The sequence below is a fragment of the Panthera uncia genome, chromosome D4 (genome assembly GCF_023721935.1).
Source record: "Panthera uncia isolate 11264 chromosome D4, Puncia_PCG_1.0, whole genome shotgun sequence".
Lineage (NCBI taxonomy): Eukaryota > Metazoa > Chordata > Mammalia > Carnivora > Felidae > Panthera > Panthera uncia.
In genome coordinates, this window is record NC_064807.1 from 12,919,483 (window position 1) to 12,946,922 (window position 27,440).

Below are 27,440 nucleotides of genomic sequence, written 5' to 3' on the forward strand. Positions count from 1 at the left end.
GGGCTTGTTGTATTCATTTGGGAAAGACTGCTCTTTTTCTTAACAGTGTTCCAAGGCAGACCTCCTTACTGTCCTTAATTTGTTAAGAATGCTGATGAACAGAGAGGTTTGCTGACTTGCTCAAGGTCATAGAGTTATTAGCAGCGACAGAACTGGGATTCAGAGTGTCTGGCTCCTGGCTCTGTCCTGGGCTGTCCCTGTCACGCTAACTCAAACGATTCTTAACTGAGTTCTCCACCCACACCAGGCACTCTGTAAATGTGAACCGCTATGGGACTAATGATCACTCCTCAAAGCAGACTCTTCTGTAAGGTTTCTCCCCCTTCTCCCCAGAGAATGTCATATCCAGTCTCTGCCACTGGTATCTGGGAGGCTAACACCTTTTAGATGGCTCTTCCCAATTTGTAATATTCTGAGCTGTCTGTGAGCCATGTCTCATTTACAAATGCTGCATCCTTCTTGTTTACATCACTAAGATGTTCACAGTTTTGATGATGAAGGCTATTCTGACATCCTCACAGAGATAGGTAAATCTCCTCTCGGGAGGTACGATGTATTTTCCATGTGAGTGTCTAAGTCATCCGTGATGATGCTTCTAAGAGTAGCAAAGGCATCACTGTCCCAGGGAGATAGGAAACCTTCAGTGAGGCCTCAGGATGGCTCCAACACTGGAGGCAGCTCCCTTCCTGATTCTGGAAGGCACTGTTTTCGGGAAGATTCCCCGCCCTCCTGATTTTCAGCATATGGTGGTTTCCTGAACTCCTGCAGAGTTGCTGATCCTGATTTTAAATTCAGTCCCTAACTTGGAACTAAGTCACCCATGGATCCCAGGCACTCCACCATGACATGTCATACCAACTCCAGCTGCTGGAAGATCTTAAAGTCCGATCCCACTGGCATTCTTTCTGATCCTGGCTGAACACACCTAGATCATTCCAAACACATGGCTTTTGTCCTTGTTGTTCCCTCTGACTGGAGCGTTCTGTCCCCAGTTTTTGCCACACCTGTTTTCATCATTTACATTTCAACTCAATATTCTCTCTTCAAGGCCATTCCCTGACCATCCTATGCAAAACTGCACTCCTAACTCCTCACCCCAATGACCCCCAAGTCTATTACTTTGATCTACTTTCTTTATGAGACTTATTATGACCCCAAAGTATCTTATTTGGTTACTAATGGTCTATCTCCCTCCTGTCCCCAGTAGGATGTAACTCTCGCAAAAGAAAAGGTGAGGACTCTCTTGTTTACTACTTTCCCTCCAGTGCCAAGCAGGGCACTTGAGAAGTAGCTACGTAAGTAAATGCATGACTGTGGTCCGGTCCCCACAGTGAGGGGCAGGGGGAAAAGGACGACTGCGGAATCAGATGGATGCAAACTTTTGTTATCATGGAGAAATCAGAACATGGGCTTAGGAGTTAGATAGGCTTGGGTTCCAGTTCCACCTCTGCTTCCCTGGCTGTGTGCCACAAGCAAGTTATCTCATCTCTGTTCTTTCGGCACATCAACAGTAAACGGGGACTGAACGCGCTGTAGTATATCATGTGTCTGGCCCCGTGCCAACCACTGTACTAGGATCTCAACAAATGTTAACTAACTTCCCTTCTCTTAGAAATGCCAGAAGAAACCCATGAAACTCTTGACAGCCTTTATAACACACTTGACAGCTAATAAAGAACTCCGGTCTCCTTATATTTGGTACAATCTGCTTAAGTACAACTGCCATACATTTTTCAAAAAGCAGTGACATTTTCAAAACTTGGTTATCTTATGTAGACTCCTGAGAGGGTGTACAGTCTTAAATCCACTGAAAAGAATCTAGTCTTTTAGTGCATGACCTATTTGATAGAGGTGTCCCTCCCCTGTATATTCAATTACTTGCTGTATAATAGAACCGTGCACACCACATATAGTTCCGTAGTTGAACACTATGTTCCTCAGGTGGCATAAGGGACTTTGAAGTACTTGTCAGCAACTGGCTTTCCTGGAACCATACTCTAACCACTCAGTTCACAGTGGCATTTTACTTCTGAAGTCCTTGTTCAGAATATTAAAAAGGGCACGCAGCAGACTTCATTCCTTTGCTTCAAGGACTGTGATTTTGTAAAGCTGGACCCCGTGATCTACTCAGGAGAGAGTCAAGGTCTCCAGCAAATGCTTAAAAATGGTTTTGAATGTGGCCTGGAGGTGTTAAGTTGGTCAGTAACTGTAACTATGGAGTCTGATTGTGGGGAATATAGTTCTCCTTCCCACTTCGTCCCAGATGGTGAGCTGGAATGATTGAACAGGACAATTTCACAGGACTTCGGAGGTCGCTCAAACTACTTTTTGTTAGTGCACGATGGTGCTTTCCTAGTTTAAAAAAAAAAATGCTGCTGACTTTTCTCAGCTATAAACTTGGCAAGGGAAGTATTGAAGTTTGCTAGACTTCACCTAGATCAGCTACACTTTTGCTGAATTCTGAATGGTCAGGCCTCTGGGGTCCCTCATCTTTCACTGTAATGACAGCTAGATTTATTCTATCCAAAATTGGTGCTCAAGAGCAGGAGATGGGACCTATTCGTTTGTCATGTTGGCCATTGTGACACCATGATTGTGTGATGTCCAACTTGGTCTTTGGTCTGAAGAGAGTGAACAGAGACGAGAGAGATGTGAAACCCGTTAAGGGGTGGTGGTTGGGGTCAGGGGCAGTGCACTTTGTTCCTGGCTTCAGGTTATGAGGACTTGGGATCTTTTCAGATCTGTTTTTCAGGACCTTGCAGATGTTAAAAGCAACTATCTTATGACATTTCTCTTTGAGAGGCGACAAGTTGAATTTCGGATTCTGATAGATAAGGGTTACTCAACCTCAGTACTATTGACATTTTGGGTTGGCTAATTCTTTTTTTTTTTTTTTTAGTTTTTTATTTTGAGAGAGAGAGAGAGAGAGCGCACAAGCAGAGGAGGGACAGAGAGACAGGGAGAGGGAGAGAGTGAATCCCAAGCAGGCCCCGCACTGTCAGCACAGAGCCCAATGTGGGGCTCGATCTCATGAACCCTGAGATCATGACTAGAGCTGAAATGAAGAGTTGGATGCTTAACCGACTGAGCCACTCAGGTGTCTCTGGGTTGGCTAATTCTTTGGGGGGCTGTCCTGTGCTTCCTAAAATGGGTAGTAGCATACCTGGCCTCTATCAGTAGATGCCAGTAGACGTCCTCCAAGTTTGACAACCCAAACTACTAGGCATTGTCAAATGTCTCCCGGGGACAGGGGGTGGGGCAGAATTGCCTCTGGTGGAGAACCAGTGGAGAATCTCACTGAGGGAGATTTCGTGGGCACAGGAAAACTTGGAGTGTTCCAGCTTCTCTTGGTTGTCCTGGGCTTTTAGAGCTTTGAGTTCCCTGAAAAAATGGATTTTTGATGGATTTGCAGACAGGTAAAGGATGAACTGCGGGAAAAGGTGAGAGAGGGTGGTACCCGAACGCACTTAATTCCCGCCCCCCTTCCTCCCTCTCTTCTGCACCTCTGCTAGTCTTCTAGCAGTGAAGCGGGGGGTGGCATAGATGTGGAGAAGCCTGGCTGAACCGGAGAAGCTGGAGCTGGGAAGCCCAGTGCCTGCAGACTGAACTGGGGGAGACTGAGGCTTTTAGAACTTCAAGCAATCTCGATATTTAAATTCAGGCATCAGCAATTTACTGCAGGCAGCATGGAAGATGGTTTTTGGAGGCAGCCGGGCATCGGCTGGGGCCTTTGGCAAAACTGCACTGTAGGCAAAGCTGTTTTTTGCCACCTCTCTCCTTGTGAACCTCCCCCACGCCCTGTCTCACTCTCTGCCCTCCGGGCACACAGTCGCCTCGTGCTGTCCTCTGGCTGCTCAAAGTCGGCCTCGCCCAGTCTGAGCCATCTGCTTCATTACCTGCCCCCATTTTAACTCTCCTTCCCCGAATGCTGATTTCAGCTCTTTTGGGGGTTAAGATTAAAGATTCAAATACCTCACACTAAGGGGAGAAGAGTCAGTAGGTTTAACCTATTCAGGGGATGTTTAGATTCTTTGAAGCTTGCTACTTCTCCTTCAGAAGACATTTGGGAACAAAGGGCTCTTCTCTGGTTTTTCTAGTTTTCCTGAAATGAGCCCCCTGGTTGTATATTTTCCAGTCACAGTCTCCCCACTCGGCAATCACAACCCACGAAGTCCATAAACCAGACTTAACTTAGAAAGGGGCTCCATACAAGGTGAGCTGTGAATTTCCCAGAAGAGAAAAAAAAAAAAAAAAAAGAGAGAGAGAGAGATCCAAATTCTGTTGCTTGGCCTACAAAGCCCTTTGCAACCTCCTCTCCATTCATTCACTCAAATGTGGTAAAAAAAAAAAAAAAAAGATGGACACCGACCCTGGCACCTACTCTCCAAAAATGCATACTGTCCAGTGGGGGATATACATCCAATGCCACGTGTTGGCCCAGGGTAGGTCAAGAAGGCTTGGGAGCACCTTGTAGGGGGTACTAACCACAACGGCTGGTCCAGGGAGGGAATCTCTCTGCTATCTCCATATGTCTCTACCTGGCACACCTTGTCACCCCTCTAGCTGTGTACCTGACAGTCCCTCTGTCTAAATGCTTTCCCATCATCTGTCCGCAAAACTCTTAACATCTTTCGTGATCCAGCTTACCTGTTACCCCCAGGAGAATTTTTCTGACTGTACTTTGTCCTCTCTTGTTTTGCTTTGGCACATCTCCCCTTCCTCACCCCCAAATAAGTGTGTTCTTTTCTTCAGGCTTTATATATCCATTCTATGGAAATATGTGTCACGGTGATTTGCGATGATCTGTTTACTTGTCAATCTTCTCCATTAAACTTTTTTCAAAGCCGAGGCAATGAAGCGTGTCTCTTTCTAGCTCCCAGTTCGTAGCCCAGTGCCAGGCACACAGAAGTGCTCAGTAAAAGTCACTGTATGAATGAACTCATTCCAATCAGAATCTGGAAAATGTGATAGCAGGCTGTCTGCTTTATTCCCTTTTATATTACATTGTGAGACATATATACAGAAGAGTCCATAAAACATATATGTCTGGTATAAAATGAAAATCCGTGTAACCATAGCCCAGGTCAAGAAATCACTCCCTCTATCCTTAACTCATCAGTGGATGTCATCAACTTGAATTGAGTGTGTCAGTAAGCCGAGGACTCAAAATTCTGTATCTGACCTGAAGTTATTGGGGTCTCCTGCGAAGCATGTCCTCAGCTTGAACCTCAGGCCTGATACTTCAGATACCACCAACTTGGCCGGAAGCCAAGCAATTCAGTCAAACATCACTTGGCAGACGTGGTCGGCAATCTAGCTACAGGAAGCTCTTCGCTCCACTGGACAGTATCTTGTTCGAGATCTTGAGCACTTTGCTCCCCCCGTCCCCCAATATTGAGGCTGCAGGTGTATCTGGACTTTGCCACATTTGAGAAAAAAAAAAAAATAGCATGTGAGCCTATTTGCTAACAGTTAACCTGTGTGGAGATCAGCCTTTATTTTTTGGTAGCTGTTAATACAAGCAGCTGAAATCTTGCCATGTTATCAGAAGGGGGGTGCTCTGCTCTTCTCTGAGTGGAAATCAGCCATCTGCCTCACTGCGTTCGGTCAGAACACTGTGCCTCTGGAAAAGCCTGTAGTTACAGGATGCATGGTAACAACCTTCAGCGCAGCCCAGCTCTGAGCTCGCAGGGCCGCGTGCACAGGTCTTATCCAGTCCCACTGTCAGGCCCCAAAGCTCCCTCTTCCTTCCCTAGTTGTCCTCAACAAGGCAGCACCTGCCTGTCTTTCTTCCTCCCTCCCTCCCTTCTCTCTTTCTTCCGTTCCTCCTCTTTTCCTTATCCCTCCCTCTCTCCTTCCCTTTTCTTTCCTCTCTTCCTTGTAGCTGTCCAACAATACTCTCTGTACACAGACTACAATGATGATTTGTTCAGTACATAGTTCTTCAACCTGGCTGTAGTTCTTTTCTCGATTGAAAATTCAGCTAAGTTTCAGCAGGCTATCAATTCTAGGATCCCCTGATTTCACCCTTCTTTCTGTGTGTGTGATGCATGAATCCATAGTCACTGTATTTAACTTAACTCGAATTAAAAAAAAATTGTGTAAAACAGATAACAACCTGATTCTCTTTCTGTTACTTGCTTCAAAGGGTTTCATTCACATACTAACTATTTTCTAAGCATCTACCATGTGACAGACACAGTCTGAGATGCTGAGGCCAGAGCAGGGAGCAGGCAGAGGCAGTCCCTTTTCTCGTGGGGCTGGCATTTTAAAGGGTTTTTATATCCTAGAACTGAGCTGTCCAATATGGTAGCCACTAGCAATGTGCAGCTATTTAAATTTATTAAAATTAAATCAAATTTAAAATCCACTCTCATTCACACCAGCCACGTTTCAAGGGTTCACCAACCACATGAGACTAGCAGCTTGCCATTGGGCAGCACAAATCTAGACCAGTCCCATCATCACAGAAACTGAACTAGGATATTCTGGAGGAATTTGCCAGACCTACTACCACTCCAAGACTTGAAGAGATCCCTGTAGCAATCTTGTGAGATGATTTATTATGACACCAGATCATGACTCCTTTACATACAATCCTCCCTTTGAAACATGGAGCTTACATCCAGCATGCCTGGAGCCAGTGAATTTATTAATTTGAGCATCCTGTTTTTACTTACAAGACAGCTAAATCAGTGTGGTGGAATAGCATTTTGAAATACTCATTTTTCCCTCTCGTCTTTCAAGCAGGTATTGGCTCTGTATCAGGGAAGGAGGGGCTGTAGGGTAGAATCCAGAAATAGGCTTTGAGTCTCTGGCTGCTTTTGTGGTCCAAATGTACGAGCTCAGGACCTTTGAGCATTTGTAGAAGGGGCAAGAGAAAGGAAGATTTGAGGAAATAGATAAAAATGTCTCAGCAGAAGCAGGACTGGAGGAGAGAGAGAAGAAATGTGTGCCTGTGCACACATGTGAGGGTGACTGAGAGTGAATGCCAACTTGCATGTGTTATATGGGCTCATGCTACATGGTTTTCCTGGCAGTTCCATTGGGGGTAGTGTGATTTCAGAGGGATATAGTGTCTAGGGATTTTGGACAGTGGGGAGATGTCATAAATCCACTAGACCTGAAGGGTCCAACTGACCGGGATGATGGATGTTTCAGCAGCTGTGTGATAATTCCACTATATCCTGCCCTTACTCCAACCTTAACCCACCTCAGGGAAGGTGAACCTTGGGTCATGATTTTCCTCCAGGTTATGGGGATGCATGGTCAAAACAGAAATCAGTGGAATTATAATAAAAAGTTAAGCGGATTTTCTGGCAGCATCCGCATTTGTGGTCTGGGAGCCATATCCACTCCTCAAGCAGTGTGGTTTCCATATACACCAACTCCACAAGCACAGACCTAATCTCCTTTGGTCTGCTGGACTTGGATTGGTAGAGTAACATTTCTCCTGGAAGAAACAAGTGCACAAAGCAGTGTCATCTTCTGCATTTGGACAGAATGTCACATAGGAAATTGACTCCATCCTGAAGCTCTGGTTTCACACGTTCATCAACTGAAGTAAGGGGGAAGGAAGCCAAGGCAATGGCATGATGGGATGGCTTAGACGAGGACTTAGCAAACCTACTGCCCACAGGCCAAGTCTGGTTTGTCTCCGGTTTCAGTAAATAAAATTTCGTTGGAACACAGCCACACCCATTAGTTTATTTATTGTTGCGTTGCGGAGTTACGAGTATACTGTATGGCTTTCAATACCACCTGACCTTTAAGAGAAAAAGTTTGCCGACCCCTTGGCTGAGATTACAAACTCCTGAAAAACAAGGACAGTGTCTATACATCTCCTGTTTCCTCACAGGGCCTGCCTGGTAGAAGAGCAGGTGCAGAGCAGGGATTTGAGATCTATGGTGGAAGAAATGATTCTAAGGCTGGAATAAACCTTCCTGCTTCAAGAATGACTTCTTTCACAGACTCCTGGGAACATAACGCCTTGTGTTACAGAAACAACTTCAGGGGTTAAAGAAGTACAGGGTGCAAATTGGTCTCTGTCATTTGTAACGAGAGAGATAATCTTGTTGCCATAGTTACTACAGATGACCAGATCAACCGTCTGCTGTATATATAATCTGGGCACCCCGGCCTCCTACTCTGTACTGCAAGGAAGGGTCCTGAGCCTCCAATACACATTGTGTCAGGCTGGATCTGAGGAGGCTTGGAGCCTGAGTGCCTTTCTTAGGTGGAGTTCTTCCAGGAGTGACCCTATGCAAAGGATTCAGACGAAAGTGATTTGTTAAAGGCAGTGCTCTGCAGAAGAATGAGATAGAAGAAAGTGGAGGAAGCAGAGTAAGAAAAAAACAAATGGCAAAAAACAAAACAAAACAATGAAAGAAGAACCGAGGTGCAATTTCAGATGAAGTCCGAGCCTTAGCCTGATCCTACGGGGATCTTTGGAGTCTGAATTACATTTCACATTCAAGAAGCGACTTTGCGGTCCTAAAGGTGGTGGCTCTTCCAAGTAAGCCAAGAGTCAAGGGAGCTAGACTTTCGTATCCTCTTACCCTTTCTTTCTCAGCAGGCAGCATCAGAGTATGGAGGCCCTGGAGGTACAAAAACTCTCAGGCACTTTAGGCTCTCTGGGTAGTGAAGCCACACCAGCAGCTCCCGGGTTAAGTTTACAGCAAAGAGCCCTTAGCATCAAAGGGCACAGAAACTGGATGGTGCATACAGAACTTTGGTAAAGGGCGATGCGAGAGGATCTGGAGAGAGGACTAACGCTATTTGCTATAGGCCAGACTGGATGTCTTCTCCACCAATGCTTCCACGTGGTTTGGGATTACATGCCATTTTGGATTCTAAGTGTCATTTCTATGATATGGGCCCTCCCAGGTATAGCATAATCTTCTTCCTCTTTTTCCTCATCCTTTTCCCTTTTCCTTCGAAGGAAAATTATTTTGGGGGAGGAAACAAAAAAAAAGCCACTTTTTGTTCAGGGTCTCCCTTGTTATGATTAAAAAGATAAAATGTCTGAAATTTGCTTTGAGACTGTATTATTTCTCCTATAACATCTCCAGGGGAAAATAAATCCCCAAAGCTCTCTACCCACTCTGTAGAATGGTATTTCTTTTATTTGACTTAAGTCTGCAACTTTCATACTTCAATGGATCCTTGGCTCAAGTACACTGGGATTTGGGGACCCATGTCATACTCACTTTATCCACAGAGAGATTCATTTTGGGAGTTGACAGACTTCAGACATGATCGCTTTCATCTTTCAGAGCGAAGAGCCCTCGTCTTCCTGATCCATCCTCAAATTAGAGCTTCTCATTCACTCCTTCCTTGAGTCTGGCTGCTCTTCTCTGGCTCAGCACATTTGTGTTTTTCTTGAGAGACAGTGACCAGCACTATCCTCAGTATCCCAGGAACGGATATACTACAGCTTCAGGTCAGGTACAGACAGCCCCTTTTGTTTCATTTTTAATGCTATTCTAGATGATGTTCAACACCATTTTGGGTTGAGTGACATACCATGCAGGTGTCTCTAGTATTCAATCTATAGTGATTACCTTTCCTTACCTGTAGTCAATTATATCTCATTAGAAGGCAGACTATTACTGTTTTTTCAATGTTTATTTATTTTTGAGAGAGAGAGAAACAGAGCATGAACAGGGGAGGGGCAGAGACAGAGAGGGAGACACAGAATCCAAAGCAGGCTCCAGGCTCTAAGCTGTCAGCACAGAGCCCGACATGGGGCCCAAACCCACAGACCGAAAGATTATGACCTGAGCCGAAGTCGGACACCTACCCGACTGAGCCACCCAGGTGCCCCTATTATTGTGTTTTAATGACTAATTTCATCTGAAACTGGCTCTTAGTAAAACTTCCTGCTACTTTTCTGCTGGTACAAACATGAACTCTTTCTGAAGTCCTTCATTATTGGCTTAGTATTCAGCATTGCCATAGACTTTAGTTTTTTCTCTAAATCTTACAGAATCCCATTTTTATTTTGCACATGCTGAAGAGAACAAATTCCATCACAGTTTTTAGGAAAAACCCTACTGATTCGCTTCTGTTCAAAGGGTATGCAATTTTTATATCTTTTGTCCCCAGTGAGAAGTTAGCTCCCCATAGGTGACAAAATAGTCCCAACAGTGAGATGGGAAGCTAACTTTTCTGTACCAAGTTAACTTTTTAAAAAGTGGTTTAGAGCTTTTTGGAGAAAGTTTCAAAAATTTTAAATGTATCCCATCTGCTGATGCTTTATTTTCCACTGGGTTATATAGGACTTGTTTGGAGTATTTGTGGTAAAGGAGAAAAAGCACGGGCTTTGAAGAGTCATGCAAACCTATGATGTACCAAAAGCACTCTGTTAAAGGCAGAATTACAGCAGAGGTTGAAAATGGCCAGGATGGGCCAAGGACTAAATTTAATTGTAGGCAAGGTGTTAGCACGTCTACAGTTAAAGAACAATGGAATAATCCAAGGTGATAATAAAAGCCCATTCTTGTGAAAGGTAATGAATGATGCCTCCCTAGTATCACAGGCCATCGCTCATTTCAAAAGGAGAGCCTCCCCCAAGATGGAGAATTCTCCACACCATCTGGGGCAGAATCTGGTTAGAATCTGGTTGTTCTGTGCCACCACAGAAAGTCTCCACTTCCGTCCATTTGGGGGATCAGAACAATCTGATCTCAACACAATCTTAGAAACCTGGGCAAAGGTTGCTCTAAACTGCCTATGAGACCTTGCTATCCTTAGCCCAATTTGGCCCCTTATCCCATTACAGCTCCTGTCTTCAGCTGCCTCAAAACTCTGGAATAGTTATTCCCACCCTACTTCTCTTACGTATCATCCTCTATTCCTGCAGTGCACATTCCTCTGGTCAACTATCCTCACCTATGCTATTGTCCTCACATGATGTTGGGCTCTCTGATCACTGAATTTTCCCACTATCTCTCTCTTTTCTCCCTTTCCCCAGAGCCTTCTGGAACACCTTTGTCATTGAACACATACTCCTCTGCTTTCTCATACTTTTATAAGCCCACCCCCATCTTCATTTTCTTGCCTTCACTAAATCTCATTTTTCAGAAAGACACCCTGAAACCTTCTTGAATGAAAATTGCACACTCTTGTACATCCACCATTGTGGTCCCCATAAGTAATGTCTGCATTGTCACTGATACTTTGCCTCTTCCAAACCACTGCTTTTCACTCTTGCTCAAAAAGCCCTTCTCCTTTGAGTTTCAGGTCATTCTGATTAAAGTCTTCCTGTCCACTCCCTCTTCTGTCACTATGGACACTTCAGTATCTGCATTGACAAACACAGAAGAACCTAGCTTCAAGATGCTTGGCCTGAATTCCAAAATATCCTAGAACTTATTCTGGACATTATCATTATCCTAAATTGTCCTAGCTCTGGACTCTGAATACCAGTTTACCATTCTCTGGCCACAACATCTTATCACCACATGTCTCAGGATCCTTAGTTCTCAAAGCACTTAGTTCTCTAGTCTTTTGTTGTCCATTCTTTTTCCTCCTAGGTACTTAGCAACATTATACCTTTATTTTCTTCTCCTTGCATCTTAGACCTCATAATGTGTAACTTTAAGGACCCTTGCAACCATCTTCAAAACATGTAGTCTCCTTTCTTTCTGCCATACTGGCATAGCAAAGCTTCAATCTTGGATTAACCCAACTATTTGTTTTTCTTGATCTGGGCTGCTGAGTCTTGACTGAGAAAACAGACAACCTAACTATGCAAATAGGTGGCCCTAAGCAATCCTTTGATGTGTACTTAGTGGCTTTCCTAAGTGGTGATTACAAAACATTACTCTTCTTCTCAAAGCCCCACTTCATTGATCTTCCTCCTCCCCTTGCCACCTCCACACAGACACAACACTTCTCCCTCTCTCTTCCCTAGTAAATGCTTTGCCTTGCTGCTCGTTTGCTCTTAAATCACTGTAATTTGTTTTTGCATGCACTCTTGAAATAAAAATCCTCTGGCCAAAATTATCAGTGACTTCCTAAAGGTCTAACTGTATGGACTTTTTCTAAATATTCACCTAATTGTTGTCCTCTCTTGCACTGGATACTGTCCTCCATTCCACTGCTCTACTCTGGCTTTCTCTCTCTACCTGTGCTCCCTGGCAAGCTCACCCACTTCCTTGGCTTTAACTGGAATTATATTCTTGATCTCCAGATCTGTACCACCAGGCCACCTCTTTCTACTTAGCTCCAGAGACCTAGACACAAAATAACCTTCTTCATGGTTTTCCTGGAATTCCTAGGGGAACCTCGAACTCAATCCAACTCCAACTGAACAAATCCCCCTTCCTTCATAGTTCTCACTGCTAGGTTCTCTATCTCACTAAATGATGTCATTCTTGAGACTAAGCCAGAAACCCTAGAGTGACCTGTTAGCTTCTCCGTCTTAAATCCTCTTCCACTTCCCCACCACCATTCTCTGCCCCACCTGACTTCTGCCCAAGTTCTTCTGATTTTACCTTTTTAAAGTCTCATGCTGCCTATATTCTCCATTCCAACTGCTACTGTATTAGCTAGTGTGCTCTCACCTCCCATCTTTATATTTTTGCTTGAGAGCTCTGACTAAAACATGTCAGATCATGGTACCACCCTGAACATGGAGTATAAGTCCTCCAAGATCTATACTACTGTCTCTCTCTTTAGACCCATCTGTTCTGCTTCTTGCCTCCTGCCTCTCACCCTACGGTCAGCCATATTAAACTACCTGCTGTGCCTGGAACTGTCCACGCTGAGTCTCAGTTTCGAGTGCCATTCTTCTCCTTCACAGCCCCCTGCTCCCATCTGCCCAGCAAATATCTGCTCACATTTCAGGTCTCAGTTCAACCTTCCCATTCTTTGCAAGGCTTCATCTGTTGTGGCCCCCACGCTCACACTAGGAAGAACCGACCACTTTTCTTTTGGGACTCCATCTCCACATACATAGTGTCAATGTCAGTTTGCCTTTCTTGGCCTGTAAATTCCTTAAAGACAATATCTCTGCCATGTGCATCTCTTTACCTTGGTGTCCAGCTCATAGTAGGATCGAAAATAAACATCCATTGAATGGATTAAAAATGGGGCCCAACCTGTGGGCAAAGGCTAAATGAATATTATGATAGAGGAGCAAATGTTGATCGCTATAGCGTACTGAATCATCACAAAGGCCTGTCTGCTGTTTGTAAACTCACTAAGTCTCAGTTTGCATTAGCAAACAAGTCGGGTGGATATTCTCTAGAATGTAAGCTGACTTTCAGGGGCAGAGAAAGGGGGGTGGTGCCTCCGATTGGCTTGCTTCCTTAGCAATCTGCGAAAACAAAACCCAGCAAAACAATTCCCCCTTTCCCAAAAGTTGGCATTGGCTCAAGTTTTTCTTTTCCGAAATACTTTCTTTGGTCAGGCAGCACTCCCCACGCTATAGCTGTTAGGCATTAGTGTGCTCTGAATCCATTAGAGAAGGTCAGTCCTGAATACCAAACAGATGCAGAGCCCTGAGTTTCCAAAACTGGAGTCCAAGGATCGAAATGCATAACAATAGCCATGTTCTCTGTTCATGCTGTTCTAAGATTTGCCACAAGCAGGCATTTTTCCACACTGGAAGTGAGGAACACATCATTTGAGACAGAAAAGTAATACAAAGAAGTGTTTTAGAAAAAATGACCCCATGCATTAAATAGATTGGATAGTTAATTTAGGCCAAGAGGAACAGCCAAATAATATTAAGTTGTTACGGTAAAAAGTAAGTTTTGGACATTTTGCTTTCATGTTACTACCCAAACTTATAAAAATACTCAGAGCAGCAGAAAGAAGGGCTAAATTTAGACCCTGATTTAATGCATTCAAGAGCATGATTCATTTTCCCCCTGCCCTGGTACAGTCTGGGAAATCTGTGTGTGTGGTAGGCAACACAAGGATGCCTTGTAAATAAAGGGAAATCTCATTCATCCAGAGGCTCAAGGAAGCTAGAGACACCCCATCTTCTCTGCCAACAAAGGTATATTTCTAGGTACTTCACACCATGGAACCAGATATCACAACTGGTGAGAGTCCACCTAATTTTAGCTTTGCCCTGGCCTTGGCATGAATGTGCTGTTGCTTCTTTTCTCTAAGTGGCTTTCCCCCCCTGTCAGGCTCCAGGGGGATCCTGACCAGCTCTCAGATGCCATGCAACATGGGTCACCTTAATGAGACACTTATAAGGATGTCATCGTTTGGTAGCAATACCTTTAGCAAGCTGGGGCCCGAGTCACTGAATGGTAGCCCATACATTGGGTCTTACAGAGCTAGTACTATATATAACGTCAACATCTAAGATGATCTGGGGTCGTTTGAAAAATAACCACAAGCCCAAACTAAACCAAGCCAACAACAGTGAGTTCAATTCTTATCAGTTCATCAGGGTGCAGGGCAAAACGTCCAGAGAGAGCAGACCATCACTGTCCCTTCCCCAGTTTGTTTCATTATCTGCTGCTGCCAATCACGATCTTGCATTTGCATCTGCTCCTGACACAAAGCAAATATTTTAGCCTCTACAGATAATCGAGATTAATGCCAGACTGTCATTTGTGTTAATCTAACCTAGTTTAGAGGCGAAAACCACCTAAATTATTTTGTGATTTTACAGTGACTCCATTCTTTCTTATTTCTTTTGCTTTTAGTCTTTGAGCACATTTGGAAAGTAACCTTAGAAGTCTCATCTCAGCTGTTTTCACCTTATTGAAAGTTTCTGGGCTTAGGATAAACTATAAGAAAAATAAAAGGAATGCATGTAAAAAAATCTGTAGTTCAGTAACTTTGCCTCCCGGAAGTGAGGGCATTAAAGCTGTCCTCCCTTCTGAGATATAAGACAGACAGTAATAACCCGCCCCTTGGGGCCCATTATACATCCATATACAATTATGCCAAGAAAGATCATTTCCCCAAACATGAAATGGGCTCAGCAGTTTTGCAGTTAAAAACAGAGTTAGATATGGAACACGTGCATCACATTAGAAATGAGTCGCTCTGAGAAGGTGTGTGTGTGTGTGAATGAGCAGCGCGGGAGAGGCCCACACAGGGGCACATTTGCAGGATGGGATTGGCAGACCCTGGGCAGGGCCGTGGGTCCAGGTGGATATGAGATCCAATCAGCCTGAACACATGCTTCACAAACCAGCCTGGACACCGCACAAAAAAGAGGCAAGACACCGTAGGGCAGCATAAATGATTTGTACCTTTCTCAAATGGCTTGGTTCTTAGGTCTCCTGGGCAATTCTGAATGACCAGGTGGGGCAGTCACCCAATGCCCCTTGGGCTTGTCCAGTACCATAACATGAAAATCAAATTATTTTAAAAATAGGGATGTTCTGTGAACTTGGCCACATGGAATGACCAATTTGGGGGTCATTTGAGAAAGGACAAATACTCGTTAGCACTCTAAACAGCAAACTGGCTGATTTAGCTTAGAACAGTTGGCTACCATTGCAGCCAATTTTGGAATGTCAAAAAAGAAGGTAAGTCAGGGAAGGGTGTCATGAAGTTTGCATCCATCCAAGGCTGGGTCACTTAGATATTGAGATTTGGGGTAGAAATTGATTCTCACACATGTAGAGCACCACAGATCTAATGAACAACGAGGGACATCTATTTTCATACTTCACTCACACAAAACACCTCTCTTTCATCTCTGGGGTGGGGTGGGGGTGTTCCAGTTCTAAACTACAATCAGCCCTTCTTTTAGAATAACAATAATAAATCCTCTTATTCAGCCAGATGGTGGTGTCTGTTGCACTAGGTTGGGCTCATAGTACAACATCAATAAATGGCCACTTGTAGAGGGACAGACAGAATCCCATTTATAAAACATACCCACACTTCCTTCCTTCTCCCATCCCAAAATGTTGCATTGTCAAAACAGCCATGGGGGATTAATCTCATTTTGGGGAAGAAAGGAAAACTAAGGAAGGCAAAATAACATATGTGGAAAGCAATTTTTTTGGGGGGGAAATAATACATTTAATCTCTGAGGAAAATGATCGTCGATGGGCTTTTAGTCGTTTTGCCTTTAGGGACCAGCTGAAAGGATCCCGAAAGGGTTTTCCCCAGACCCTGGAAAGCTGTCGTGGTGAAGGCTGCACATTGCCAACTAGGAGATGGAGTTAAAAATTCTTCCTCAGTGAGCTCGGCTAAGTCTCCTGAAATGAATATTTGTTCCAATGAGGTGTTCCCAAAAGCTTTCTGGCCTCAGATAACTCATTTTAAGAAAGGTATTTGTTCAAAATCCATCACAGGAGGGAAAATGACATATTAATGTATCCTGTTGCCAATGTACACATGCTCTACATGGGCCCAGAGGGCTCAGACTCTTTGCTGCTTGCTCCTTATTTACTTGGTCTCAGCCCTACCTGGGATTGGCGGGGGTGGAGGGGGATGCTGACTAGTCTCTGCTCCTGCTCTTAATAAACTATACTACCTGGTTATGTAACCCTAATCCATGTCCACAGTCCAGGGCTCAGATGGCTGGCTTGTCAGCAAAAAATGTTTCAAAAATGTTAATTCGACAGTGTTGGAGGGATGTTATTTCTAGAGCCAAACTCCTTAGGGAAAATGGGAAGTAGGTGCTCCAGGGATCCAGTTCCTCCATACTGAAAGATACTTCTTTCCTGATGCCTTCTTCCCAAATAATGTCCCAATGCCTGGTGTGCCCTGACATTTGGTCCAAATAAAATGCTGGAACATATTCATAGGATACAACTATCTCCAAACTCTATATAAGAGGGTGTTTATTATAGAGAATCAGCCTCTATTAGGGCATGAAACATCAAAGCCTGCGGGCACTTGCTCCTCACACTGAATCATTTCATGATATAGATACTATTTTTTTACCCCTGGCATTTACAGCAAGCATCTCAGTTTACAACCTAAGGCATTTTCCATACTTCCAGGCAATGACTACTAGCTTCTTTTGAGTCTCAATAGCACATAATTTAAGACAGTGGGAAAAGGAGCTAGAGAATAGTTTCCATTGCAAGGAAAACACCATGCAGATGTTTGCCCTCTTGAATTCTGATGGCAAAATAGAGACTTGTTTATTTGTTCTGAAGTCAGATCCAAGGAATTTAGTTTTTACAGGCTGGGGGTTGGGGTAGGGGTGGGAAGTAATGACATAATATATTAATAATATTGAAATGTTCAACACATGGCCCTAGGATTTTCAATCCCCAAATAATTTAGGGGGATCCATTTTTATAATGGTTCTTCATTAAATTTGGTACACCTGATGTCAATCTGTGTCACAGTGATGACATACCAGAAAAAACACCCAAGGACTACTTTGTTAAAATTGTATATTCACCTTCTATAATTGTTTTTTACCTCCAAGATAGCAAGCTAGGAATTGGTCCTCTATCTTGAGCCATTTATTGAGAACAAACAAATGAACTCAGAAAAGACATGACCCAATTGAAGTTCAATACCTGACTTTGGTGTATGAGAATCATAAACTTGCTTACGGTCTATCTGGTCCGCAAACACTTCCCCATAAATCATCCAATAGGGCATGTAGAAGATGTTCTTGGCCAATTTCCATGATGGTTCTTCGTTGGGAAAGAGAATGGCTTGCCTGGCGACCCCAAAACTCATCAGTACCACCAGCATAATGATGACAAAGTACATCATGTCTATCATCTGGAAGGGTGTGGAAGCAGAGGGAGAAAAAAAAGAAAATCCACATGATTGAGTGTTCCTATGATATCAACACTGATGGAAACCTTTGGAGGAGGTTCATTTTCAACACTTCTGACAAGGGATATATAGATAGACAGCTGTGTCCAAGTAAGAAAGAGAACACTTGGTCTATTGAAACAACGTCCACAGAATTTTATCAGTAACTCAAAAGCATTTAAAAAAAAGGCATGCATAGAAAGGAAGCCCCTCACTTTCCACTGTTGTCTGTGCTACCTAGTTAAGACTAGGCATGGGAGTCACATGAAGCTCGGGTCTCTTTATGAATCCAGCTCTGTTCCTGGGAGCCGGTGTCCTCCCTGGGTCACTTTCTTCTTAGCAAAATTGAACTTGGGATGATCGAACTATTTCAAGAACTACTGCAATGTTGTAAATTCCCTAAGTTTGAGAGTTGGAATGCTCAAGAAAGTAATTACTTGCAAGCAAAGCTAGGACAGCCCACATACCCACCATCCACCTTCTTATTCTTGTGGCCCCACCTCACTGCCTGATATTCTACCACAAACCAGTCTCTCAGAGAATCACTCTTTCTGTACTTAATTCTCTTGCAGCATATCCTATCAGTTATAGAGGGTGTTTTTGTCGGCAATAGAATCAGGTTGCCTAATGGCCCATTTCTGTGTCTGCTGTTGAAATGTTGGACTTTCATCTTGACATGTTTATAAAATTCTCTTGACTGCATTCAAGCACAATGTTATCTCTCGTTCCTCTTTGTTCCTTTCTTTTTTGCTTGTTTTCGTGATACATATTATCAAGGATCTGTTTCTCATATGCCAAATTACTTTCCTTTTATCACCAAAAATAGATGAGGATGTAATAACTATTATTTTGTCTGGCCAGAACCCATTGCCTCCTTCTTTTAGAAGCAGTTCCCACCCATTTTGGCCACAAATATGGTGTCTTTTCCAGGCTAGGTTAATGATGGTACCTCACCCTCTGGCAACAGTGATAGGAGGTAGGCATGTGACACAAGATGGGCCAACCAATATCCTCTCTTTGGATTTTTTCAACTGAAGCTGGGATAGAGAAGCTCCCTTTCTTTCTCTGTAATGATATAAATTCAGAGTGTCTGAGGCTGAGTCCCCCACCAGTAAAACTGATCGAGAGTGAATGAAGCAGATATTCCAGACAGAGAGAGACAGCATGTTCTGAAAGTGGTTGAGAGCCTGACTGCAGTAACCCTTAAGGCCAGTTTCATCATGCCCTGCCATAAGTCAGTATATCCCTCCTGGGCTTAAGCTAGTTGGAGATTGGTTTCTATCCCTCGCACCAAACCATCTAACACAAAAGACAACCTTCTCTGGGATATCAAACTTCCTGAAGGGATACCCACCCACAAAGAAAGAATAATGAAAATTTTATCGTTGATAATGAAGGCTTTAAATTAGCTTTAAAATTTTATTTTAAAACAATATTCCATGGTGCCTGTTATTAGAATTAAAACACAATAGCCTTCTGCTTTGCCTTAGGACACTGAGGGCTCAAAATATTTTTGGCCAATTAATCAACTGTCAAGGCAACTTCTGAATCCATCTTTCAAGTATCATCTGACTTTGAAACTAAATAAGAATTTCTCAAAAGTTGATGTTCATTCATATTTGTTCACTGTTTTTAAAGATACGTGCTACTTAATTAGTTATTCCTTTCACAGCTTAGTGGCCTCAGGACTCTCTTACAAGTGAACAAGCCAGCTGTGTCGAAACAGTTTTATAGGAAACATAGGCCTGTTTCCCATCCTCTATTTTGTAAAATTATTTCATCATTTATTTACCAAACGTTCCATCAATGAAAAAACACTAATGGCTCCACTAATGGGTGGGGAGAGGAAGGTGGGTACTCATGAGATTTAGGAGCTAGTCTGACCCAAGAAAACTCAGCCAGTACACACAGCAACTGTTCTAATTCAATTTCTCAGGACTGTTTTCATTCAAATTGACTGTGCTACCTACCTGAAGGGCCAAAACAATCTAAGACAAGAAACATTCTTCCCACTCAACTTCATCTATTTCACAAAAGTCTTCCACACAAATACTGAAATCTGATAGAGCAGAGTGCAGAAGTAGAACATTATTAGTAAAAACCAGGGCTGGGTACCTCTGTTTTTACAGTTAAATTGTCCAGTCAGTTCAATATTAAGAGAGCTGATTCTGTCTCACTCTTGTATATATCTGTAGGTTGTGTTCTATACAGGTGAGTACATATGGTGGTGGTTATGCACGTTTTCAGGTGTTTGACCACCTGAGTTTTCATCTTGCCTCTGCTAGTAAAAATAGCTTAGGTGGACATGTGCAAGTTGCTCAATCTTGGTTTTCTTTTCCTTTTTTTTTTTCAAAATGGGGATAATGACAATCACCATGCATATTAATTTCATAAGGCTTAAATGAGATAATATGTGAAACAATGTGGGTAGGTCTCAGTAAATGTTAATGCATTGCTGTTAGAATTGGAAGGTCAGGTTGTGAAGTCTGATTGGGTAAGAGCTGGTATCCTGCCTTTGTTTTTTGCCTGGTTTCTGGTTATTCTGTTGCTAAACAAAGATACTAAAACCCATTTCATGGGGTTGTAGTGATGATATGTCTGACATGGTATTTGGCACAGAGTAAATGATAGTTATTATAATTCTTGTTTTTATTCTGCATTATACAAGTGAGTTTAGTACTAGGCTTAGAGAATTGCATTGAGAAGTGGAATATAAAGAAAAGGGGTCAGGATTCCAGTAAGAGATCCTGGATTTAAAGATCAGTTGGGATCTTACTTTTTTAATTTTTTTGGTCGAGAGAGAGAGAGAGAGAGAGAGCGTGCGCAAACAGGGGCAGAGAGAGAGGGAGAGAGAATCCTAAGCAGGCTCCACACTCAGCACACAGCCTGATGCAGGCTTGATTCCATGACCCTGGGATCATGACCTGAGCCAAAAATCAAGAGTTGGACTTTCAACCGACTGAGCCACCCAGGTGCCTGAATCATACTTGATCTATGTATTGTGTCCAGGTATCTTATCAGATGTCTGTCCCTAGACCACAGGGTATAGTGAGTTCCTTGGTTATTTAGTACTGAAGAGGGCCTCTGTAATGTTGAGGGGTTTTCAGAATAATCACACGCGGGCATATTTTATTAAGCTTCCCACCTAGCAGTCCATCTAACTCACTGATAAATTCTATAGGCATATTTCACCTACCTTCTGGATCAGAGACTCAATTATTTAACTAATTATCTTAAAAGCCCCATGAAAGAGAACAAAGCCACCAAATATACTCATTTTCTACTTATTTTTGACTTATAAGTGGAATCATTCATAAGTTGGAAGGCAGAGAAAATGCAGTCCATCTCGCTCACTCGCTCCATAATAAGGTTTCATTCTAGTCAAAATTGGGGATAATTATGCCATTATTAAAATAACAGACGTAGATTTTAAAATAAGGTTGCTGGTTTAGTGTGACTTTAGTTATTTCAACTATTTAAATGCCATCCAATCTTTTAAAGTGATATATTTGGTTTGTTTGAGACTTCAGATCTTATTTAATGAAACAAAACAACAAGGCAACGATCAATGAGAAAAACAAGCAATCAGATTACATAACCGTCTGCTGTGGTGCTTCTCAACAGAGGGCAATTGTGTCCCCAGGGGACATGTGGCAATGTCTGGAGATGTTTTTGTTGTCATAAGCATATGTGTGTGTGCGTGTGTGTCCGCACGCACACGTGCACGCCTACACTACTGGCATTAGTGGGTAGAAGCCAGTGACGCTGCTAAATATTGTGTGATGCACAGCATGGCCCCCACAACAAAGAATTATCTAGTCTGAAATACCAATGGTATCAAGGTTGAGAAAACTTGGCCTAATTTTGTGGCTGTTGTAACTCTTCACTTTCATTGGGTCCATTTGAGTATACATTTGAGAATCTCATGGAAGCTTGTCTTCTCTGTCCAGAAAATTCATACACCCACAAATTTTTATCTACAAATTAGGTGGAGGGTCCACTGATCCTTTCTCTTAAATCTTTCCCACTGGCTCTAAATTGAGATTCTCTGCTTTTAGACATAAGAATCTTTACCACAATCTCAAATTCATTACTAAAAGAACAGAGAAGATTATAGAACAGGTTGTGCAATAGAGTAAGATACACATCCCCCCCCCCCCCAGTCAAAAATCCCAATTGAACTGGGATTCAGTTTTGGGTAAATAATTCAAGCTTGTTGAATTCAAGTTCTTCCTCTCTAGAATGGGCTTGGTGATATCTCCCCTAAGCAATACTGGTGTTATAGGTCTCAAGCTTTTGTATAAAAGGGTTAGGAATAGAGTGGAATAACCGTGCTCACCAATATCTCACCCCCTCCCCACTTTTTATTGTACTTTCATAAACAGAAGGCACACATAAACATAACAGATGCAATTTTATCAACTACCTGCTATGAGCCAGACCCTATCAGCTACTTGGCATGTGTTATTTGTAATCATCACAAAAGCCCTGCAAGATATAACCTTGCATTTATTATAATTACTTTAAATGAGTAAACTGGGTCTTAAGGAGGTTAAATACATTTCTCAAGGTCTCATAACTCCTACCTTTTGGATTCAAATTCTCCTTCCCTTTACTTGTGTTTCTCAGTGCTTTTGTAGGAAGAGTCTTGGTTATTTAAGATTCATTTCAGTAGAGTGACACATGCACCCACACACTAATAATAATGATAAACACAGATCTGCTGACTGAAAGGTCAGCTGTGATGATGTATATAGTGAAATTTGAGGGAGGATGATAAAGGACAGCTATTGACCAATTGTTAGTTTTTGACAGCCCACAAGTGGAAGTAGACTGGAGGTTATTAGAACAGAGTTTTTCAGGAAGAGGCGTTTACCATGGTAGGATGGAGGTATTTGGGTTTTTCCACATATGCGCTGTGAAGGTGAAGTAAGGGTCACACTTTGAAAAGTGGGGTAATTGATAAGAAGCACCTAGGTTCTGAGCAGAGGGCTCTAATTCTTTTTCTAGTGAGTCTGGAGCAGGAGCTGATATATTTGTGCACCCCTAGGGTTCACACTACTGCTGTCCTCCTAGGGCTGAGTCTTTATGGAGAGAGTCCGGAAACCAGGGTGGTCAAGGAACAAGTCCACAGCCATTTGTGGGAAAGCATATTAGTTTGCCACTTGGGATTCTTTTTTTTTTAAATTTTTTAAGTTTTTTTTTTTTTTAAATGTTTATTCATTTTTGAGAAAGAGAGAGCACAAGTGGGGGAGGGGCAGAGAGAGAGGGAGACACAGAATCCGAAGCAGGCTCCAGGCTCCGAGCTGTCAGCACTGAGCCTGACTCGGGGCTTGAACGCATGAACCATATCATGACCTGAGCCAAAGTCAGACGCTTAACTGACTGAGCCACCCAGGTGCCCTCTGGGATTCTTTTTTAAAGAATAGGTAGGGGCATCATTCTGGAACCCAGTTTTTAACTCTCCATTTTCCAGTAGTGTAACAAAATACATGATATATGGATAGAACGTAATATCCAAATAAAATTCAACCTAACTCAACTAAAATAGACTGTACTTCCTTCCCTTTGTGTAGGGAAAGGCATTTTTCAAGGACTTTATTAGGAAAAAAAAAATAAGAAATGTTAAAATTTAAAAATCTTCTAAAGATTTGGAGTGGAGACCCACTCTTCCTCCAAGATCCAGCTAAAATGTAACCTCCACACGAAGCCGTCCCTGACCTACATTGTCTTTTCTATGCTCCTTTATACACATCTCTCTAACAGCATTCGCACACTGTATGGTAATTACTTCTCTCTCATCTTCAATCTCACAGAATGAGCACCTTTAAATACCCAACTCCTACTCCGGTGCTTAGCCCAAAAGAGATGATCTGTGTATGTTTTTCAGTAAGTAAATGGGTGAGTGATCGTTAATTTTCCAGTGATGTATACAGATGTAGTCAAACTCCCAAACGCTCAAAAGGAATTAAAAATCCAAACACCCCCAGGGCCATCTCAGACCATCACAGCAGGCCCAAATGAATGATTTTCCTCTTCCTATTACTGCCACTTCTCCTCTGCATATTTATAACACGGAATCAGAGAACCCTGCTTACCATTTTTCCAATCATCATTACGTATGGGCCCAAATACTTGTTCACGCCGAAGATGTCTAGTAGACGGATGTACCAATAAATGATGTTCACACAATAGATGACCCTCCCATCACTCCTGAAGGGCTGGTCTTGGAGACGAAGGATCATTCCCACAGAGAACAAAAGGATGGCTATTAGGTCTGTGACATTCCAGTACTCCTGCAGCCACACCTTTACTTTCTGTAGCAACTTCCCTGGCTCTGACATCAGGATCTAAAAGACAGGAAAAGAGGGTGGGGTTAGGTCTGGTTTCAGTCCATGTTTTAGGTCCAGTTGGAAAACGCTTGGTCTGTTAGTTGACATCAGTAGCTTGTTTTGTTTACCTGTGTTTACTTGAATATTTGCATGCTATGAATATACCACTGAGCTAAGCTCAGACCAGGAAGATACAAGCATTCCAGAGGCAAACAGAAGCAAGAAGTTTGATCCTTTGGGTTGCCTTACAATCCTAAGATACCCATTAGGGTTTTGCTATAAAATGACAGATTCCTGACACACTGCAAATCTCTGAAATTCCACTCCATCTCAGTAAAGAGTGCCACCATATTGAGTTACTCAGACCACCAGGGAGGACTCCGTCATTCTTCTCGTCACATCCATATAATCTGTATCAATATCACCTCTATTTCTAAATACAATCTGATCCAACCACTGCTCACCACCACCCACTGTTGCCATTGTATTCTCAGTCCTACCACATCACCTAGATGATTGCAACAGCCTTCTGACTGGTATTCCTGCCACCATCGGTGTCTACTCTCCCTCAACCCATTCTCTAACTAGCACACAGAATGATCTTTAAAAACTGAAGCCGTGATCTGGGTGGTGATTACACACAGTTGTATGGGTAAACAGAATGAGTTTATTTATTTTCTTATAAATAAGAATGAGTTTATTATTTTCCTATGAGTTGTTTATTTTCTTCCGGGTAAATTATACCACAATCTAAAAAAGAGAGTGATTTGAGAGATGTATGAACAACAACAAAAACTAAAGCAAATTGTGATAAATGAATATTTCAATCTCCCGATGGCTTCCAACACACACAGAGAAAGACCCAAACTCCTTACGGTGGCTTCATTTCACAGCCCATCACATTCCCCCCATTCCACACCTACGGACATAGCGGCTCATTATATGCTCGGGACATTTGCACTTGTTCCTTCTGTTGGGCATTTTCTTCTCCCAGAATTTTACATGTTTTGCTCCTCCTCATCCTCAAGGTCTCTGCTCTAATTTCCCTTTCTTAAGAAGATCTTTGACTATCCTACCTGCAGGGGCCTCCACATCCCTGTCACTTGCTAATATATTACCCTATCTTCGGTTTTGAAGAGTTTGTCACTCTATGAAGTTAACTTCTGTATGCAGGTAAACATGTTGTCTGTGTTGGTCTACCCACCTATCATCTCCACTGTAAACTCTGAGGCAGACCCTTTGGTCCCCAGGGCCGGTTACATAACAGATTCTCAATTAAATGTTTGTTGACTGACTGCTACATATCATTAGGTACTGGGTAGGGCTCTGACTTACCTCAAATCTAGAGGGGCCTTTTTGCTGCCACACAGAGGCTCTATGAAACGCATAGTTGGAGAGTGAGTCCCACTGGTCTGACACCACAGCTTGTCCCCGGATGTGAGGAGCCAGGGAGGCTGGCCTATAGAGGCTGAGTAGCTGGGCCTTTGGGTTTACCCGGAGACTTCAATCTCTTTGAGCCATCACCCAACTCGGAATCTCCTCTCAAAAGAGAGGAAAGCAAAGACAGGGGACAGGGTCTAATCTGCAGCTGTTTATTTGCATCCTCTTGTCCCCTTTAATGGTTTGCCGTGACCTGAAATACTTAAGGAAGGGAGGTCTTAGTAAGTCAGGACGAGGGCTTGGAATGCTGTGCGAGACGCCAGAGCCAGCTGGTAGCCTCATTCTTCCTCCTCTGTAGGGCTACATTCACCCCTAAACCCCAGGCCAGAGTTTCTTGAGCGGGCATCAGAATCACCTAGGGGCTGGTGAAAACACGATGGCCGCGCCCTACGCCTGGAGTTTCTGCTTCAGTAATGCCTGGTGTGTGAGGCTGGAGAGTTTACATTCATAACAAGTTCTCGGGGCAAGCTGGGGTCCACAGGTTGAGAGAAGCACTGTCCTCCCCATCAGGGATTCCTGCAGCTGTCGTCGTCCTGGCGGTTTCTCACACCCCTGCATCTTAGCTAGGGAAAACTCCCTGCGTGTGGGCAGGGGAGCGGAGGGGAAATGCCTTGGAGTTTTTCTACCCCTGCGTCCACGCTTTCCTACAATTGGTCAACAGAGATTGATAGCATCAGTTTCTAAACTGTGGAAATATTTCTGTGAAATCCCAACATAAGAAAAAAAAGGGGGGGGGGAGGTCAAGGCTGAGAGGCTAGGGTGAAGCAGGAACGCAGGTACCCCGGCCCTAAAGCTTCTCCCACCGGCTCTGGGCCAGCCGCGACCCCCTGCTCTGAGGGGGCGTGGCCGCAGAGTGGGCGCGACCGCAGGAGTGGGCGTGCCCTCGCGCCGCGGCCAGGTCTGGCCCTCGCGGGGTTGCCGGGAGGAGGGTCCGGGCGGGAGAACGTCCGCCCACGCACGGTGTAAACAGTTCCGGTCGCTTGAGGGATCCCCGCGGCTTGTTTTGGTGACTGCGCGCGGAAGTATGTGGTGCTGGGAATGGGTGGGCCGTCTGTGAAACCACAAAGCCCCGCTCGTATATCCCTGAAGGCCGGGAAGCCTACGGAGATTTCCACGTGTCCGGGATCTTGCGTGCCTGCGCCCTGCGGCCGACGCGGAGGCGGGACCTGTGGGGTCCGCAGCCCCTGGGCGGTTGAGCATCCTCAGCGGGTCCGGGACCTGGGGCGGGGTGCGGCCCCGCCAGGCTGACAAGGAAAAGATCGCCCACGAAGGCGGTGGGGGCCTCCCCGAGCGGCCTCCTCAGGAGCCAGGACTCCTGGGATGACCCCCTGCTGACCCGACCCTGCAGAGCCCGGGCCACTGTTACATGCCGCCTCAGGAGAAATGGATATCCAGGCCGGGAGGTTCCTGGCAGCCCGCCTGCTTGGCAGCCTCTTCCAGAACAGTCCACGGAGTACAGGCTGCTCCCTGTCTTCTTCCAGCCTCGTCCCTGGAGGGATTCCAGTCTCCCTGCGCGAGTCTTTCCCTTTTCTGCTTATCATGGGGAAGTAATATGCATCTGGGCGTTAAATCACGGGAGAGGAGCTAGCACTGAACAGCACCAGAGCTCTTAGCGGTAGCAGGCCTCCGTTGTCAGAGCGCTACACAAAGAGCACTGCAAATTTATTACAGCTTTTTCAGTTTACCAATGGGAAATCCACAGCCGTGCTCAGGAAGTAGAAGGCATTGTGAATGGGGAGGCCGAACAGTACACAACTAGTTAGAACGAGGCCAGGCAGGGCATCCATTAAAAAGAATATCCAGCTTTTTATAAAATGGGACTAGTGCACACCTCCAAACTCTCAGCATGGGGACATGCTGATTAGAATTTAAGTGTCCCCGAAGCAGTTTAAAAACCCCAAAGAAGGGCTCTGAATGTATTTTAAGAGATTTTTAAAAATGATCCCATAT

The 27,440-nt window shown here is 43.8% G+C and overlaps 1 protein-coding gene across 1 annotated transcript in view; it reads right to left on the reverse strand.

Moving 5' to 3' along the window:
- The window catches only part of TRPM3 (transient receptor potential cation channel subfamily M member 3), a 252,426-nt gene that overhangs the window by 33,008 nt on the left and 191,978 nt on the right, over positions 1-27,440 (reverse strand). The window contains exons 21-22 of the mRNA XM_049632685.1: positions 23,817-24,068; positions 17,508-17,682 (exon numbers count right to left, since the gene is read on the reverse strand). Of these exons, the coding sequence (XP_049488642.1) occupies positions 17,508-17,682; positions 23,817-24,068 (427 nt within the window). The remainder of the gene's footprint in view (positions 1-17,507; positions 17,683-23,816; positions 24,069-27,440) is intronic.